This window comes from Chrysemys picta, chromosome 1, assembly GCF_011386835.1.
Source record: "Chrysemys picta bellii isolate R12L10 chromosome 1, ASM1138683v2, whole genome shotgun sequence".
Taxonomy (NCBI): Eukaryota; Metazoa; Chordata; order Testudines; family Emydidae; genus Chrysemys; species Chrysemys picta.
In genome coordinates, this window is record NC_088791.1 from 98,270,389 (window position 1) to 98,290,756 (window position 20,368).

A 20,368-nucleotide genomic window follows, 5' to 3' on the forward strand; every position below is an offset into this window, starting at 1 on the left:
GACTGGGTGTCTGCAGTGATCAGATTGGAGACAAAAAAGGATGTGATGACCCTGAGACTCTAGAGTCTGTGAACACTTAGGAAATATAAGCATGGAAATGGGAGTAATGGAACACTACACCTAGAAATCGGAGCTGGGGAGACCAGAATTTCCTGTCAATGCCCCTCGTTGCAAGGACCATGTGTTCTGACTCTTTGATGCCATAAAGTGGTTGGGTGTCCAAACAGTGACTGAAATACACAGTGCTTATTTTTTAGGCTCCCAAGATAATTTGAAATCCTGCCTTGCAGGAAGGTTATATTAACATTTCTCTGTTGATAGATGGGATGTAGCATCACAGGGTATGTCTACACTGCAATTAAAAACCCACGACTGGCCCATGCCTGCTGACTTGGGCTAAGGGGGTGTTAATTGTGGTGTAGACATTTGGGCTCAGGCTGGAGCTCAGGCTCTGGGACCCTGCAAGGATACACTACAATTAAACTGCTCCTTAGCCCAAGCCCTGCAAGCTCCAATCAAATGGCACAGGCCAGTTGTGGGTATCTCATTGCAGTGTAGATATACCCTTAGAAGAGAGGTCTGGGTTCCAGGATGGCACAGGGTCTTTTTCTCCAGTTCACTGTGGAAGTGAATTAACTGAATTAAGGCCACTTTAATTCTGAATGAGAGTATCCACCTAGGGGTTTAATGCAGTTTAACTAAGCTACTTCCAATGTACTCCTTTCAGGGCTGGCCTTATCATGAGGCGAACTGAGGTGGCCACCTCAGATGCCAGACTGTGGGGGGACGCCACTAGGACCCAGAGTGTAGAAAATTGTGTCTGCTGCTGGTGCATATGTATTCTCTCTGCTCTAAATGCACAGAGATGGTGGAAGGAGGGCACAAGAGACATAACAGGCAGGCAGGAAAAAAGGTGAGAAGGAATAACAGAAAGCAGCAGGAGCTGCAGGGAGAGAGAGAGGAGGAGGAGCCTCTTATGTACCTCTCTAGCACCCCCAGGAGCCTGGACTGATTAACACCAGCTTCTCAGGGCGCTTCCTGTTTCCTGCTGCTTCCCTGAACCCACTTGAGGAGAACAGGCAGTCAACTGAAGTAGTAGGAGCCAATTAGGCCCTTAGGACACTGATATCTTCCCTCACTCAGGCCCTGCTACCAGCCTACTTATTTGTCCCCTTCAATTGAGTGTTGAGAGCCACCATAGCTGGCACAGAACAGCAGTCATGAGTGAAAGAAGAAAACGCCCCTCTGGGGCAGCATTCAGAAAAAGAAAGAAAGCAAAGGAAGCTTTTCTATCTAAGCAGGAAGGAGCTCTCCTGAGATACATAGACACAAATGTTCATGGTGAGCCTTCCGGCCCCAGTGAGGGTGTGAGTGGTGAGGAGATGCCTGATCTTCCAGTTAGTCAGAGTGCAGGTGACCTGGCAGCTACTGCAGCATCCATATCTCCATCTCCATGCACATTTCTGAAGAAAAGTGTAGATCAGAGAAGAGTGTGGTGGAGGCGCAAGAAATAGCTGCTGCTGAGTTTAGTTCCTTAAGTTTAGATGATCCAGGACTGTGGACCCACTTGAGCAGTAGCCTGAGGGACTTCCTTATACTTCATGGGCTACAGCAAGAGAAAAACTTCATGTTCCCCAAAGACAGTGAAAACAGAAGTTTCCATCCAACACATTACTGGCGTGAAATCCCCAGTGGTGACACAGTGGAGAGGCCATGGCTTACGTACTCAAAACCCCAGAATGCTGCATACTGTTTTTGTTACAAACTCTTCCAGTCTAATGTTCCAGCCACACTGGGTTCTACAGGAACAAAGGACTGGAAAAATCTGGCTAGAAATCTGGCATGCCATGAGAAGGCAGCAAATCACCAGAGAGCATTCCATAGGTGGAAAGAGCTTGAGATGAGACTAAGGTTAAAGGCCACCATAGATGATCAGCATCAAGAGAAGATTGCATCAGAGTCTCTCTACTGGCAAAATGTTCTGAAAAGGCTCATTGCCATTGTGAGAATGCTTGCTACCCAAAACCTAGCACTGTGTGGCACTTCAGATCAGCTGCATGTGCCAAACAATGGAAACTTCCTTAAAATTGTGGAGCTGATGACTGAGTTTGATGCTGTACTCCAGGAGCATCTAAGAAGAGTCACCACCCAAGAAATGTACACACACCACTACCTTGGAAAAACAATTCAAAATGAGATCATACAGTTACTGGCAACAAAAGTCAAACAGAAGATTGTGGCAGATCTGAAGTCAGAAAGATATTACTCTGTTATTCTGGACTGCACACCTGACATCAGCCATACAGAACAAATGACTTCAATGGTGCGTTTTGTAACAACAAAATGTCCCCGCAATGGTGACTGTCAGAGAGCATTTTCTAGAATGTATTGACATTGATGATACTACAGGAGCTGGTATGACAAATGTGCTTCTTAAAAAGCTGGAAGATACAGGAATTGCGATAGCTGACATGAGAGGTCAGGGCTACGATAATGGGGCCAACATGAGAGAAAAGAACAGAGGAGCGCAGACACAGATCCGAGAGTTAAACCCTCGAGCTTTTTTTGTCCCATGCAGTTCTCATTCATTGAACCTGGTTGTCAGTGATGCAGCATCAGCTTCTAGTGAGGCTGCTGAATTTTTTAATGTAATTCAAAACATCTATGTATTTTTCTCTGCATCAACTCATGGATGGCAAATTTTGAAGCAACATCTGGGAACATCCTCTCTGACACTGAAACCACTGAGTGCCACATGATGGGAAAGTCGACTGGAGGCGATAAAGCCTATCAAACACCAAATCGGGAAGATAGATGATGCCATAGTTGCCATTATGGAGGATAATGCTATGACAGGAACTGTTCATGGGAGAACAGTGGCAGAGGGAAATGGAATCACCAGAAACACACATAACTTCAAATTTCTGTGTGGCTTAGTGTTGTGACATGACATACTGTTTGAAATAAATGTTGTAATCAAGAGACTCCAAGATGTTTACCTTGATATATCTGGAGCAATGGAACAACTGGACAAAGCAAAGTCATACCTACAGTCTTACCAGCCAGATGAGGGATTTCAAAACGTTCTGAAGAGTGCACAGAAGTTGGCAGAGGAACTTCACACTGAAGCTATTTTCCCACCCATTCAAGAATATAAGAGTCACCAAAGAAGAAGACACTTTGATTACGAGGCATGGGATAATCCCATAAGAGACCCCAAACAACAATTCAAAGTTGAATTTTTTAACCAGGTGCTAGATTGTGCAATACAGTCAATTGAAGAACGTTTCATGCAGCTCAAGGAACACAGCGGTATATTTGGGATGTTGTATGATATTCCAAAACTCCTCACTATACCTGAATAAGACCTACACCAGCAATGCAGGGCACTAGAGACAGTGTTTACACATGATGGCATGCGTGATATTGATGTGCATGATTTAGGTGATGAACTGAAAGCCCTTTCAAGATATATTTCAGCAGGATCAACTCCAAAGGTAAGGGCAAAACCAGTTTTGCAATCCACCTTCACCTCGGCTCTTCCAGTACTCGAAAATTCGCTAGATCTGTACCTCACCTAGGTAAGAGAGGTTTCAGAGTAGCAGCGGTGTTAGTCTGTATCCGCAAAAAGAACAGGAGTATTTGTGGCACCTTAGAGACTAACAAATTTATTTGAGCATAAGCTTTCGTGGGCTACAGCCCACTTCATCGGATGCATAGAATGGAACATATAGTGAGGAGATATATATACACATACAGAGAACATGAAAAAGTGAAAGTTGTCCTACCAGTTAATTAGCCTCTTAGAATTTGTTAGTCTCCAGGTAAGAGAATTTCTAAGCCAGAATGTGACTGCATTTTTGTTTTCTGTTTGGAACTTACAAACTCTAATATAAATGAAAAAACACACCCATTGCAGGTTAGCAACAAACTTGTCATTATTCTTCTACTTACATACTCAGGGTGGCAGCTGCCTTCCCATGATTTTAGGTAGACATTTAGAATAGCTCATTCATTCTTTACAAAGAGACACCAACCACCAATGCATATGTTTCCTTCAGACTGGTTTACATAGACCTGTGGCTCTTTCCAGCCCCTTTCCACACATATATGGATTTAGTTTGTAAACTCTTGAGGGTAGGGACCATCTTTTTATTCAATGTTTGTACAGTGCCTAGCACAATGGGGTCCTGATCCTTGACTGAGGCCTCTGGATGCTGCCGCAATACAAATAATAAATAATAATGCATGATGAAAATCGCATATTGTTCGGATCCTATACTATAGACCTACTTAAATTAACACATCCATCTCCACACATTACCATTTGGGGGCATTGTAGTTGGCCAGGCTTCGCTGATGCACAGAGTAGATTTTTGCCAGTGCACATTCCTAAAGGCTGTGTTTGGTGACATTAAGATAGTAACATTGTCTGGGGTGTGTTGGTTGATTGGTTTTTTGCAGTATTGGGAGAGGAGACGTCACGTTTTTTTTCTTTACCCTTTTTAGTAGCTCTTGGCAGAGAGCTGATTATCCTCTTTACTTAGTGATTCCTTTTTCCAGCATTTCTTTTTTGAAAGTTCCAATGTATTTCCAGTAAATAAATATAACACTGTGAAAAGCTAGTTTCCCAGGAAATTTGCAGCCCTTCGGGTATAGACCTCAAACCCCTGAGCATCGCGCCATCCCGTTCCTTCTACACCTCTAGACAGCCTCCCCCGCACACACTCCCATGACCTCCAGCTTGCACTGGCTACGGTATGTGGGCTCCCCTAGGAACATCATCCTCATGGGGCTCGTGTTGTGTGCACTTCCAGCCTGGAGTCCTGTGCCAGGCCTTCGCGTGAAACTAGATAAGGGCAATGTGAAGTGCTAGAGATCTGGAGACCAGAAGTGGCACCAAAAAAAAAAAAAAACCATCTCGCTTCTTTATGTTCTGGTATAAATGACTATTTCCTGGTCACTCCTGGTTTTCTTTTCTCATCAGATATTTAGTGGTAAATAATAGGGTAAGAGTAATTTACATACTTGGAGTTAAGTTATGCTACCAGTCTATAACAAATGCTTTTTTGGAGCATTTCAGCTGTGTAACTCCCATTAAGTCTTACGGGGAAAGCCCCATGGGACCCTTTAATCATAGGTACATGTTCTCATTACTGATCCCCCAGGACTTGTACATCAAGGAGGGAGACATGCCAGTTAGCTAGGTATGTGTAAGGTTTGCCTGGATGAAGCATCCCTCTACCTACTGTCGTCCCTGCTTCAATCTCTCTCTCCTTATTGTTTAACTGTCATTGTGCTCTGCTATTCATCCACTGAGATGACCCCTCCTCACAGATATTCCTGTTCCCTTTGTGCTCGCCGCTCTTTGGCTGGATTTTGGCAATTGCAGGTAAAAGTTGAGAACCAGTATGACTTCCAGGACATGGCCAGCGTGGTTGCCATGGCGAAAACCTACGCCACCACCGAGGTGTTCATCGACTCCAAGTACGACATCCGAATCCAGAAAATCGGCAGCAATTACAAAGCTTACATGTGAGTGTGTGCTCTCTTGGCTGGGCTGGGGACGGGGTGGCGGGGCGGAGGCTGTAATTGGAAAGAGACATTTTTATGAATGTGGTTTAATTAGTGTCTGCTTTGGTCAGGAATAGGTGGCTTATTTAAGTTCCTTGAAGAATAGCCCTGGTGTGCTTTCACCTCTTCCCCATGCTGATCCATCTGCCCACAGATAGCTGCTCCATAACTCACCATCAATGCCTTGTTCCCAGGCTGTAAATCTATCTGTACCTGTCTCCAAGCTCAGCCTTGGACAGGTACCAGGAGATAAGCTTTACTCCCCTATCATTGCAGTAACTTGTTTTCTTAAAAGTCCTATCTCTCCTGACCATATAGACAAATCCTCCATCTCTCAGCACCCTCTAGTGGGAACAGTCACCACAATCTTTCCGTTTCAAGTGAACTATTAAAAGCAAAGGGGTGGCCTACGTTACCTCATTGCATGCCCCACTTTGGCATGAGTCAGAGCCAACCCAGGGAGTTTTACAGTGTGACTGACCCACAGCTACCCTCCTTTAGCCCCCTGACCCGGGAAATTACTCATGCCGCTGCCGTGAGGTAACACCATCGCAATAAGAAATTGCCACTGAAAGAGTGCGGTGCTAGATTATTAGTATTTTGTCATTTCTTATTAGTTATTATTATTTGTATTGCGGCAATGCCCAGGAGCCCTAGTCATGGACCCGGACTCCGTCGTACTAGGCACTGTATAAACACAGAACAAAAAGAGAATCTCTGCCCCTGAGAACTTACAATCTAAGTATAAGACAACAGAGCCAGCAAGTGGGGACAGACAGACTGATGGAGGAGTACACGGATGCAATGAGCAACACTGGTCAGCATGATAGGCAGTGATCTCAGCGGACCAGCTGCCTAACCAGGGTCAAGTTTTTTGTAGGCATCCTGGCAAAGGAGAGTTTGGAGGAGGGATTTGGAGGTGGATAATGTATTAGTTTTGCAGGTGTTTACGGGGAGCTCCTCCCATGTGTGTGGGGCTGCATGGGAAAAAGCACAAAGGTGCTTGTTTGAACAGTTAGCAAGTGGGCCCAGAAGGCTGGAATCCTGGAGCAATCAGAGGTGGGAGTTGACGTCTCGAGTTAGAGGGGTTAATATGGGCATACAGCATAAAGGGTAGGTGAGGACTGCGGGGGGCTGCTTAGATCAACACATAACATTACATGCTGGGAGTATAGTCTCCCCAGCGGCAACTCCAGAATGAAGAGAGGCGCCACCAAGTTCCATTCCATTTCTGACCCCCTTCCCAACTAAGACCGTGTACATACCTCACAATTGCTAATTCGTTTGTCACAATGACTAGGAATAGTGATAAGGGTCAGAAAAGTGGCAGCTAGTGAATTCACTGTATGCTCCTGGCAGAAATTAAAAAGCACCTATCCCAAGCTCTAATAGAGTTTGACATCAATTAAAAATAAAGTCATATAAGTTCATTTCTCCCCATCCCAAACCAACTGAACAAGAAAAGGCAAATAATCTGGCTAATCCAGAAGTACCGCCCTTATCAAGCTGCAGAATTCTAGATAAGTATTTGGGTCTGGCAGCATGTGCTTAAGGGCATCCGATAGATGAAACATTGTCATACACTACTTAGCACCAGTATTATTGTTAGTCTAGGATCTGTGTTCCCAAAACCCCATGGTGCTAACACAGTTACATGAGATAGACAAATGTATGTACCCACTTACTTTGCAACTAGAACTGCCCAAAATCCCTGACCAGCATCCTAGCAGAGAGGCAATTAAATAAATCAGAGAGAGAGCTGGCCACTCTTTTCATGTCTGGGACTTCACGGGACACACAATTACTTAGTGGAAAGGCAATGAGAGAAAATTAGTTTTAAATCTGACCCGGTCTATAATATTGCAATCACCTAATTTTTCTAGCAGTGATGTCTCAGGAAAAGCCTGACTCAAATGACCTCAGAAAAGAGGTTTAAAATGTCCTTTAAAATTCCTTACCGCGCTGACCTACCTTATCTAATCACGGAGCAGAAACAATACCATGTGACAAATGTGAACAGTCGCACTAATAGCCCATCCCACACAGGAGCAAATTTGCAATCAATTGTTTGCTAAATAAAATTGTTTCCCATGAAACATTTGTCAAACAGTTACAAATAGGGAAGAAATCAGTGAAAATCAAAGCCAGTTCATGAAGAGAGAAAAAGGCCAAATTCATTGAATGAATTGTTTGCTACAAAAGTTCCTTTGTCCTATTCATGGAGCCACTACTGGAAACGAGTTTGGGATATCTGTATAGCCAGTCTCTGTTACTGATTGTTCCCTATGAAAGGTATCTGGTAATGGAGTTTATCCCAGTGCCAGACTGAAAATAGACTTTTTCTATGGGATAAACAAGTCCATTGTATGTCATATGAGAGAGGTGAGGGCATCCAGCCACTGACAATGGGGCCCCTTGAAAGTGTTTCAAGTTGGGTTCTCAAAAATGAAGGCATCCAAAATCACTGGGCTCTCTGGAACATCTTGGCCTTTAAGTTTCAGAATACCAATGTCTGCTGTAATGTCAGTCAGAGAGAGGACTCTCTTGGTCTGAGTGCAATGGAATCAGTCCCTGTGTTTTCATACTGCCTCCCACACATGCAAAAACTCAAAAGCTCACTTCCTCCTGAGGACTGTGTACACAGTTTCTCTCTGGAATTTGTCTACTCTGCCTCCAGGGTTTGACAGCGGGAGGATACTACAGGGTGACTAGATCATCCCTCCCCACCCCAGATGCAAGTATACTTTCTTCCAACCCGTGCCTGAGAGACTGAGTTCAGATTCCCATTGACTTCGGTGGAGTTACTCCAGACTTACACTGATGGTGAACACCTGCTTAGCCTATAACTAAAGCCACGCTGAAAACAACAGATAAATAGCCATGTGACACACGCCTATAATTCCACTGAATGGGTTTGGGGGACCTCATAACGCTGGTGAACCAGATAAAACTCAAATAATAATTGTGCATCAGGGAAAACAACTGAAAGAAGTGGCAAAAATTATATCAGCATCCCATCCAATGGGGTGGGATGTTTACCATGTTTTTTTAAGGCTTGCAACCTGAGGGTCGCGTTGGACTGCCAGCTGCTTCTGAGTACCCCAGGTTGGTAGCAGCAGTTGCCAAGAATACCCCTTGTCCTCTGCACTTAACAAGAGGGTTGTACCCTTTTTTTTTTAGACCTCACTCCTGATGTTCGTGCTCTTGTCCTCTTGCAGTTGAATGGCTGCAGTGGAGCCAGAAACTGAGCTACAGTCGAATGGAATGGCCCAGTTATGAAGTGGTGATTCCCACACTGAGCATATTACACCAGTGCTTCATGATTCACACTGTCTAGTAGTTCATTTTCAGGTGAAATTTAAGGTGTTAGCCTTGACCTATAAAGCCCCACATGGTCTGGGTCCCTTTTATTCGAGAGGCCACTTTTATTTGTTTGACCACCATGGCAATTAGGGCCATTGGAGGCATTCAAGCTAAGAGCCTCTGGTATAAACAGGAGAGGTCTGGTGGCAGGGCCTTCTCAATGAGGAGCCCTTGGCTCTCAAATTCACTTCTACCTTGGTTTGCCAAAGCCTTAATTTGGTTCCATGCTGCAAGAATCACCTGCTCTCTCATGCTGGGAAGGGAGTGGATTTCATGAAGATGTGGTGGAGCTTATGTTAATGGTCAGGACGGCTTTTGAGAGTCTCTTTTTAAGATTTTTTTAATATTTGAATGAAACTTTTAGTATGTTCTAGATGAAGCATCTGGACTAGAACATCAGATTGGCTCAAACAAACAACTAGATAAACCAACCACTGCAGCAAAGCTGCACTCTCTGGAGCTCCCCCACATGGAATTTCCTTGTATTACACCATAGTATAGCTGGTTTTTTGATGGGGTATCTGTTTACATATTCCAAATGCTTCTTTTCAATGCTGATATTCCATCATTGTGTTACTAATCTGAATCTGGAAGTTCTCATCACTGATGAGAATTTGGATGTCATCAATCACTACAGGGCAATTTTCTGAACCCACATATTACAAATAAAGAGCCATTCCTACTGAAAAGCTGAGAAACACAACCCCAGAAAGGAGCATAACTTAGGGACACAGAAGGAAAGAGAGGCCGAGAGTTGAACACTGTCCTTAGGTAATGGAAAAGGCTCAGAAACCTCAAAGGGGAAGGATTCTGTTGCTTAAAGAAAAGGTCAGGAAGGTGAACAGTTTTGGTAATAGGACTGGAGGGTTTGTATGTGTGATAACCAATAGTACAGCATGTGATAATATCTTACAAATAATACAGCACTTTCCTCCCCAGATACTAGTCTAAACCATACTCGGGAATCACTTCACCCCTTCTGAGTTGGATCCCAGGAGCCATTTAACAGTTTGCAGCAGCAGTACATACATATTAGGTTAGAGCAGAAAAGGAAGAAGGAGGTCATGTCTATTTGAAACATTTCTCAGGAAATTTTAAGTGGGCAAAATGTAATGACCCAACTTTGAATTTAGCCTGGAACCAGGTTTAACACCTCTGCTCTTGTGAAAAGTGCCTTGTGATCTTTAATGACCAAAAATGATCAGGACTTTTCTACATTTCACTGAAAAGATTATGTCAGCAGCAATCAGCATCTCTCAGCACCACACTGCTACATTGGATCATGACTGGTGCAGGAAAAAGAGTGCCACCCACTGAATCACCATGCATGCTTTCTGCAGCATAGGAGTGTTTCATGGGTGTATCAAACACACTGATGGGATAATATCTTACAACTACTACAGCACTTTCCTCCCCGAAACCATACTCAGGAATCTTGTGAGATCTGGCAGAACTACAGCACAAGGTGCTATCATTGCAGGCTGTGTAAAGTCTGCCTTCTTCCTAAGTGCAAAGAAATGAACTAGCCCAGCACTTGACAGACAAATACAGAGCTCAGAATTTGCCAGCAGCAGCATCTTCTGTTGAAATTCACAGCCAGTTACAATGAAGGAGATTTGGAGCATTTTACAACTCTAAAAAACCTTTGGGAGAAGTTGGCGGGTGGGTCCCAGAGCAGGTGGGCCATTGAGATTAAAAAAGAGGGGCCAGACAGACACTTTCCAGGCCATCACTACAATAGAAGCCAACCTCAGAGAGTAGTTTATATCTGACTTCTATGTATCTTTTCAGTCACATCTTTGCCAGGAGAATTACATATGCTTAGATTCTACAGTGCAGAGCAAAAGGTTAATTATCCCAGAGGCGTTTTGCAGTCATCTCGGCTTTTCAGGATCTGATGTGTAAAAGGAGAAAAGTATTCACAAGGCCACTACATGTCACCCACCCAGCTGCAGACAAAAGATGCTTTGAGGTTCTTAGTTCCTTGCTCCTAGTTTGAGTCTTTCATTTACTGGATGATCAGAATTTGTTGGGAGCACTGTGGACTGTAGGACTGGAAAGGACACCCTGCTGAATCACCCATGTTCCCCACACACACTGAGTTAGGTGTGAAAACTACCTCTTTGGAGGGGTTGGTTTGTCATCCTGTGATTGGTTTGTTTTCCCAGGAGGACATCCATCTCTGGAAACTGGAAGGCAAACACAGGTTCTGCCATGCTGGAGCAGATCGCAATGACAGAGAGGTAAGGAAGAGAAGGGGCTTTCAAAAAAGAAAGAGCAAAGCTGATACTGAAGCTACAGCACGACTTAAGCACATGCTTAAAGTTAAGTGTGGTTAAGTGCTTTGCTGAATAGGGGTGAACGTAAGCACATGCTTAAATACTTTGCTGAATACTGGGCAAAAATGAGGGGTTGACAGTGCTGGCTAAATCCAGGTATTATGGTGACAAATCAAGTGCAAATTTAACTCCCCTACAAACACATGCATAAGAATATACACATCGGCCACTGTGCTTAATTCTAACCTGCAGCACCTCTGCTATTCCTATCCCGGCTGTTCCTGTGCATCGGAGTGCTCACCAGGAGCAGCCTCTGCTATTCCACCTCTGGGCATCTGAAAATTCTGCCTCTCAGGAGAAAGGGTGGTTGGTCTGGACAAATGTCCATTAGTAAACTTGGGGAGACCACCAGCCCCATTTCATTTGTGGCTTAGCCTGGATTTTGAACCCAGACACCCTCAAGCTTCCCTCCAGAATATACGTGGCTCCCAAGAAGCTGCCCTGTGGTACATGACCAGCATCCAGTTGCAGCTGCACATGAGTGGGCCTTGCAGCGCTTAGTGCATTAGCATGGGCATCCTGCTTGATTCACAGAGTTAATCCCCAGTGTAAACAGCGCATTCCTGCTGCCCTCCTCCTCCATACAAACCCAGGGTTGGAAAGAGCCTGCTTACTGGAGTGAATTTATTGTGATTTAACAAGTTTCATAACTGTACAGATGATGAGGGCTGAAATAGCCTCCTATTCCAGAGAAGAGCAACAAAAATGATTAAAGGTCTAGATAATATGACCTATGAGGGAAGATTGAAAAAATTGGGTTTTTTTAGTCTGGGGAAGAGAAGACTGAGAGGGGACATGATAACAGAATTCAAGTAAAAGTAAAAGGTTGTTACAAGGAGGAGAGAGAAAAATTGTTCTTCTTAACCTCTGAGGATAGGACAAGAAGCAATAGGCTTAAATTGCAGCAAGGGAGGTTTAGGTTGGACATCAGGAAAAACTTCCTAACTGTCAGGGTGGTTAAGCACTGGAATAAATTGCTTAGGGAGGTTGTGGAATCTCCATTATTGGAGATTTTTAAGAGCAGGTTAGACAAACACCTGTCAGGGATGGTCTAGATAGTACTTAGTCCTGCCATGAGTGCAGGGGACTGGACTAGATGACCTCTCGAGGTCCCTTCCAGTTCTATGATTCTATGATTACCTCCTCTGAGTGGGGGTGTGGCTTCGCTTTGTCTCCTCATTGAGGAGGGAGTGACAAGGAAGGATTTATTAATTGTATATGCTATTTTCTTGCCCCATCTGTATATGATCCTGTGTTCTTGCAGATTCATCATTAGATCATGAAGATCAAACTATAGGTGCTCCGGTTGCCTTCAAGATCATAGGCTCTTTTCTCCTTTCCCTTTAGGTCTGCATAGGTAGCTCTGAGATCCTCAGTGTTTTCCTGTTTCAATTTCCACTCAGTGTGATAGTCCTGCTTGCAGATCTTCTGCTTTGAGATTTTTTGTATTGAAATGGTCAGGACCACCGCACAGCTGCACAGAAAGAAAACAAGCAAAACTCATTCCCTCTCCTGTTCCAATGTAGGGACAGCTGAGGGAGCATGGTCGCCATCATAATGCATCTCTTGTCATTCCCTCTCCTCTTCCAGTGCAGAGACAGCTGAGGGGGCACCCCATCATACATGGCCTCCTGCTCCTGCCAGCTCATGTTCCCGTGCTAGGACAGCTGGAAGCAGGGGCTCCCATTATATAGCACCTCCTACTCTCACTCTGACACAGCAGCATATATTCAACAGGAGGGAAATACTTGGAAAGCAGTAATATTAAATGGATATAGGGGTTATTGGGAACAGCTTGCAGGGTGGTGATGTAGAGGAAACAAATGAAAAAGCCGTGCAGTTTGGGGCTGTATATTCAGAGACATCATGTCACAGAACAGCGAGGTAATAGCCACTCACTATAGAGCTCCACTCTGGCTCTCCACACCTAGAACATGCCAACTGCCGGGCATCTCAGCATCAGAAAGTTGTCTATGGGGGGGTGGGGAATTCAGTGCAGAGTAATAACAATTTCAGGGACTTTCTTCTGAGGAAAGATAAAATGAACTAAACATTTACAACTTGGCTAAGTGACACGTAAGTGGGGGAGATTTGAGGTGTGTAAATACCGGTGAGAGATAGAAATGATTTCAGGTGGTTCGAGGGGATATAAGTAGGAGTAGAGAGTTGATGTGCAATGAAGGAAAATGTAGGCGTTCATCATGCAAGATGTCCTATTTCCTCCATTGCCTGTAGAATAGAGGGAGGGGATGTCTCATCATCATAACTCTGAGTTGCTGTGAAGAGCGTTCTATACACTTCCAAAGGCAGAGGGTCATCATCATCATCATCATCATGTTCCCATTATGCAGTGGTGTAGTTCCTCCGCTCCTGTCTGTTTCTGACAAGTCTTTCAATGGTTCCCCAGTTTTTCAACTCGGCTTCCACAGCTCTTCGCCATGTTGTTTTCGGGTGGCCTCATTTTTGCTTGCCTTCAGGTGTCCATCTTATTACTACTCTGGTGATGGAATCAGTTTCCATCCGAAGCACATGGCCAATCCATCTCTAACGCCTCCTGGCAATGATGGTGCTCATGTCCTCTTGGTTGCACTGTGTCAATAGATCTTGGTTTGAGATTGTTCTGGGCCAAAAGATACAAAGGATTTTTCTGAGGCAGGTGGTATGGAATGAAGACAGTTTGGACATGTCATACTTTTTCATTCCCCAGCATTCTGCACTATAAAGTAATGTTGAAAGTACGCAGCTCTGATGAATCTTGAGTTTGGTTTTGGTGTTGTATTTTGATGATTTCCAGACTGTATTTAAGCTCCTGAAGGTGTTCCTGGCTGCATTGATTTTGTTCCGGATGTCCTGGCTAGTTCCACCATCCTGGCTGATGGTGCTGCCTAAGTATATGAATGTTTCTACATTGGTGAGAACATAATCCTCTATCCGTACTGGTGATGGTGAATCAATATTAAAGGTCATGATATCTATCTATTGCGGTTGAATAAGGCAGAGGGTGGGGGGTCTATATTTGGTGCGAGGCTGAGAAAGTTGGCACCCTACTAGCATGGAGACCTTATTTTAATCCTTGAGCAGCCAGATAATTCCCAGCCATGTGTCTGTGTGGATTCTGCAGGTACAGACTCTGGGCGGACTCCTGCGCCGAGATGTTTGGAGGCCTCGATATTTGTGCCGTCAAAGCTGTCCACAGCAAAGATGGGAAGGACTATATCATTGAGGTGAGAGCTTGAGTGACTGGAGTTCATGTCTACTTCATCCGAGTACGTCCACAGACACAAACTCTCCCACGCATGCTGACATGCTCAGCCAGTCAGACATACTCTAAGTACACGCTCTGCCCCTTGACCCAGTCATTTTCTCCTCACAGTGACCAGGATCATTTCAATTAATGTGCCCAAGCAAGGACTAACTGTGAGTCGCAACCAAATTGCCAGATACCTGTGAATGGGCTCCTGGGTCGATGTTAAGATTAGAAGTCAGGCTCAGGAGTCAGTCACAAGCAGGGTGCATGTCACATAGGAGCCAACGATGAACTGGATGGAACTAGAGCTGTAGGGAAGAGGACTATAAGTAGCATGAATGAGCCTTGTTGTCTTCATCAGACCCTGGATGCACCCCTTAAAATCGTTTGCCCAGGCCTGAGTTTATTGAGCTAGCAGATAAGCAAGACAAGCCCCCAAGAGAGTTTGTGGGTTCCAGTCACATCAGCTGCACAAGCTGTGGTTGAGAAGGCAAGCGTTCAAAGTGATACTTCCCATGCCAGGGAGTTGAACATGGGACTGGGACGGATAACATGATCCAGGTCATTGGAACAGGACGGGTCCTGAAAAGCTGGCAGGAAAATCAAATTGGAAACTCAAGAGCCACTCCGGGCATGACCAAATCTGGCAAGTGAGCTAGTGTCCTCTGCTCCATGTGATGTTATTGGAAGTGAGGCTCAGCATCTGACCTGCTGTGAACTCACCAACACAGCCCAGGCAGAGGAAGATGAGCAAAGCTGGCCTGCCGTTTCGTTCGAGGGTGCTGACACATTAGAAAGCTATGTGTGGGAGAGCACTCCCACCCACCGAGGCTTGGGAAGCTGATGAGAACCACATGAGCCTTACGGCGACTGCACATTCCAGTCTTGTGCATCTCCTCCTCGGGACCAGGGACCTGTCAGAGGTCGTGTAATACAAGTGCTCTGCCAGCAATGAAAACATTCGCCTGCTTCTTCCAAATGGCAAGAGGGGTGCTGCTGTCATTCTGACTCCTTTATGTAAGTTGGCAGCAGCTTTTGGTGGAGCTGCTCCTCCTCAAACCCCACCCCAGAATCGAGCCTTTTAAACTCAACATACGTGTGTGTGTGTGTGTGTGTGTGTGTGTGTGTATACACCTGCCCGTGTCTGGGGGAAGGTAAGAAGGTACGCACACCTGCCTCTCTGAACACATGGGTGCCTGTATGTACACACACATCTTCCTGTGTGGTTTGGTATGTGGGGTGGGGAGTTTGACCCATCTGCCTTTGTATGGGTATGTATGTCCATGTGCATGTGTACATGTCTGCCTCAGTGTGTGTGTGGGGGGGGAGGGGAGGATTGCACACCTGCTTCTGTGTATGACTTCGGGATGGGGGCGGAGTCAAAACCTGCTTCCATGTTTGTGTCATTGAGTGGAGGGCACGCCCATAGACTTACGCCCATTACCACATTGCACACACAGACAGAAACGCACACCTGTACACGTATTACACCATGATTCTACACTGAACAAAACACACGGAGTGAGGTCAGCTGTTACCAATCAGAGGCGCCACGCTGATTTCAACTGAGCTAAGCCAAATTCCACCAGCTAAGGATCTGGCCCAGAGGGTCTGCTATGCCAGGGGTTCAGCAGGAGTTCAGATACCAGACTGATGGGCACTGTATGGGAACATGAATGGAATAGAGTAGAACAAAGCAAAGCAGGCACATTTTCTACTTTATGCCAGTTCTGAGAGAGAAGCTGAGAAGTACTGTAATTACTTTCCCCTAGTCCAGTTCCTTGAGTGGGCTTTTTTTTTGGCCAGAAGCTAGTGGGTTGGTTGTTCTGTGTTTTGTTTTGTTGGGGAGGGGAGTGTGACAGCCCAATCAGCTGCATTTCACTTTGTGAGAAGGAAAATTTGCAAGAAATGACTCCAAAATTCACTCAATAAATAAAAGGTAAAGATTGCACAATGGCATGGAACCAAGGAATGAATTTTCACAATGTGAAAACTGTTCCCTGAGAACTCACAATATGAAATACAGCCAGATCTGTGTTTTGTGAGACTTATCACCATTGCTTATGGCAAACAGGGGCTCAGATTAGGAGAGAGGAGGTTGCGCACAAGAAAGGAGGATTATGCCATCCAGAAATCTGAAATAATTAATATAAATTTATCTTCGACCTGATTTCCATACCTTTATTATTAGCTGAGCTCTCCATCTTTATTTGCCACGTGGCATTGGGGTAGTTTCGCGGTACTTTAAGGGCTACATTCAGACGTCGAGTCACTTCCCTTGATTTCAGCGCTTTTCACTCACGCAGAGAAGCGCTGACTTTGATTCAGCATACTGGTATTTCTTTCTCCGCACTAAAGGGCTTTGTCACTGAGCCTGTCATTTTCAGAAGGGCTCAGCACCCCCAATGGAGGCCAAGTTTTCAAAAGAGTTTCACTCCTCTTTAGGCACCTGGAGGAGTGGCCAGATTTTCAGCGTTGCTCAGTGCACTGGGTGCCTGTTGGGGGCTGTGCACCTGAAAATCTGGCCCGTTTTTGTAATCTAAAATAACTCCACAATGATGAGTCATTTTACAGATGGCGGGGGGGGGGGAAGGGGAGTGAGTAAAATGATCCACGAAACTAAAGAGTAATCAAAATTGGATTGACTTAATGTTTTTTATTCTTCTCTCATGGCCAGCAGTGCCACATGTATTGTTATCGTAGAGCTCTGTGGATCTAGCCACACGCACTACAAGGACTCTACTGCTCTGCGTGATGGCCTGTCCAGTCTTTCACCATTGTCGTATCAATCCCTTTGATCTGTCGAATCATCTGTTTCCTTCCTTCCCTCCAATCATCCAACACCTCGACACTCGCACATGAGAACATGGAATAACAAAGCCAGCCTCCAGCTCTTGGCGTAAGATAGAAGGCGGGGAAGGGGTTTTCCTGGATCTCTTCTCTGCCTTGCCGCCTTCCGTTCCCTCTGAGATATCTTATCGAGCAACAGCAGCTGTGTCAGGAGACAGCCACTGACCTTGGGCAACTACAAAGGCAGGGTTTGTGTGTGCTGACATCTTCCCCTCTCCCTCAGCTGTTCTTTGGTCTCATTCTCGGGAAGAGATGAGAGGAATATGTTTGTATTTTATATATTCCATCTGGGTGGTTTATCTCAGCATTATGGGGCCAGATTCTGATCTTGGCACCTGTATAACTCTGAGGTAGCTGCACTGACACAACTGAAAAACATTTGGCCCAGAAAAACTGTGTCCTTTCTTATTAGCTTCATCCTCCCCATGCCTTAGTCAGTGATAGCCCAATGTTTGGGCTCCCTCAATCAATACCACAGAAGTGAGCTGAGTCAGAAATCACAAAATAAGACATAGAAACAACCTAATGCCTGATGTTGCTCCATTGACTTTGATGAGCCTAAAACAGGATTAATTTAGCCTGGATGTCTCTGTTTCTAAATGATACCCTGTCCTTTCACTTCAGCCAGCATATCACATGCTACTGCAGTAATGATGGGAAATAATTCCCAAGTTGAAGAGATGAGATGGGTTTTTTTTTAATACAGACCTATCACTACACAGTTATTTACACCCAGAGTTAGTGAGTGAGCAGATTACTTCACTGGATAATGGCTTGTTAAAGGGAACAGTGGCACCATCTAGTGGTCATAAACCATCCCTTTCACAGTAAACTAACAAGGTAAATGAAGTTGACATGGCTCTGTCCTTTCCTACATATGAGCAGGTTCCAGAATTGCCAAATGAAATGGGGATGCCTCGTGGAGCTACATGCTAGCAAGACCCCCTAATAGAAATCAGGTTAGATTTCAAGTCCAATGTTTTATAGTTCTCCCAGCCAGTCTGCTGCCACACCTTTGTGGCAGCCAAACCCAGCTATCTCTGGACCTCAAGAAGCCTGTTCTACAAAGAAGCAGAAGAGATGACAGCAGATTTGAACATTTAACATATTTATCTGACCCCCACTCTCATTTAACCTGCTCCACACATATCCTAGACCAGGGGTGGCCAACCTGAGCCTGAGAAGGAGCCAGAATTTACCAATGTACATTGCCAAAGAGCCACAGTAATATGTCAGCAGCTCCCCTCATCCACTCCCCAGCCCCCAGTGCCTCCTGCCTGCCGACAGCTCCCACCAATCAGTGCCTACTCCCCCCCTCCATCAGCTGTTTCAAGTTGGCAGGAGGCTATGGGGGGGAGCGAGGGCATGGCAGACTCAGGAGAAGGGGTAGGGGCCTTGGGGGAAGCAGTGGAGTGCGGGCAGGGCTTGGGGCAGAGCAGGGGGTTGAGCAGTGAGCACCTCCCATGACATTGGAAAGTTAGCATCTATAGCTCCAGCCCTGGGATCAGTGCTTAGGTAAGAAGCTGCATATTAACCTCAGAAGAGCTGCATGCAGCTCAGGAGATACAGTTTGGCCACCCCTGTCCTAGACCATAACTCAAGAAAGCAATGGATTTTGGTACCAGTCCTCTTCTCATCAGATTTTCAAAATTAAAGCTGTCCACAGGCATAGCGTCTGGATTTTATATAAGCTCATGTAACAAAACTAAAGTGGAGACCAAATTAAGGAGAGTTGAACAGTTACTCCATTAATAAGTCACCTCTATGTCAGAGGGTCAGGTTGGAACCATCTGTTGATGAACTGACTTCACAAACAGACTTCCTTAAACCTAACTATAGAAACATGCGAAACGTTCTGCTTAATAATAATAATACCTAACTCTTACAGAGTGCTTTTCATCAGTAGATCTCAAAGCACTTTACAAAAGGAGGTCCGTGTCATTAGCCCCACTTTACAGCTAGGGAAACTGAGGCACAGAGGGGGAAGTGACTTGCCCAAGGTCACCTAGCCAGCAGTGGCAGAGCTGGGACTAGCGTCTCAGTTCAGACTGTACGCTTGGAGCTCTAGTGGGGCAGACTTGCAGTTGCAATTGTTATCTGTGTGTGTCAGAGGTTTATCTGACAAATGCAAACTTTACTGCTGCATTTCCTGGATTTCCAAAGTTTAGTTTTCTTAAAAGACCCTAACATTCTGGTAGGTTAATAAGCACCCCCAACTGAACCTTAGCTTCACCATAAAGAGCTGCTTTGTACGGGACTTGGTTAATGTTTGTAAAGCTGTTGGGATATGACAAACACCTTTGATGATTATGGTGATGTTTCAGGGGTGGCGTACAGCTGTGGGTCTCACTCATTTTAAGACTGTGGATCCCTTCAAACTTTTGCTTCCTCACCTTCCCTGTGGTAATTGTAGTGCGTGTTTACATGGCAAAGTAATGTCAGCACTGCGTAAAAGAGACCAGCTGAGAGGAAGTTTACTTTCATGGCATGGGTACTGCTGTTTGGAGACATCCTGTCTATTTTGTGCCTGTGTTGTTTATTTCCTTACTTCCTGTAGAGCTTTGCATTGATTACCAGCTTTGCCCTGGTTGCCTCTAGTCCCCCTTGCACTAATCTGCACGGGTCTCTTTGCGGTTTGTTTCCTTTCTCCTTTATACCTGGAACCCTTCCTGTCAGAGTGTCATCCGCAAATATCACCACAGTTGAACTCCAGAGAAACACCCATCAATGAAAGACATTCAATCAGCCTCTCTGGCTGTAGGAAGAATCTAGTTTGTGTGTGTTTGATCAGAAAAAGTCTCCAGAAACCCTTATCAAGCCTAGGCCTGGGCTCCAACTGGCAGGAGGCAGCATTTCTCAAAAACTGAGATATGTGCCAGCCATTGTGATAGGCAGCTCCCTCCGATTCAGGTTGTGGGCAAATGATGGGAATAGTTGCCTGGGGATGAAGTAACACAGCTTGGCATCAGATTGAGTATCTAGACCTGTCTCTGCC

At 45.1% G+C, this 20,368-nt stretch overlaps 1 protein-coding gene across 1 annotated transcript in view; it reads left to right on the plus strand.

The window, feature by feature from the left end:
• The window catches only part of SYN3 (synapsin III), a 260,554-nt gene that overhangs the window by 232,559 nt on the left and 7,627 nt on the right, over positions 1-20,368 (plus strand). The window contains exons 8-10 of the mRNA XM_005300814.5: positions 5,393-5,535; positions 11,106-11,180; positions 14,398-14,500. Of these exons, the coding sequence (XP_005300871.2) occupies positions 5,393-5,535; positions 11,106-11,180; positions 14,398-14,500 (321 nt within the window). The remainder of the gene's footprint in view (positions 1-5,392; positions 5,536-11,105; positions 11,181-14,397; positions 14,501-20,368) is intronic.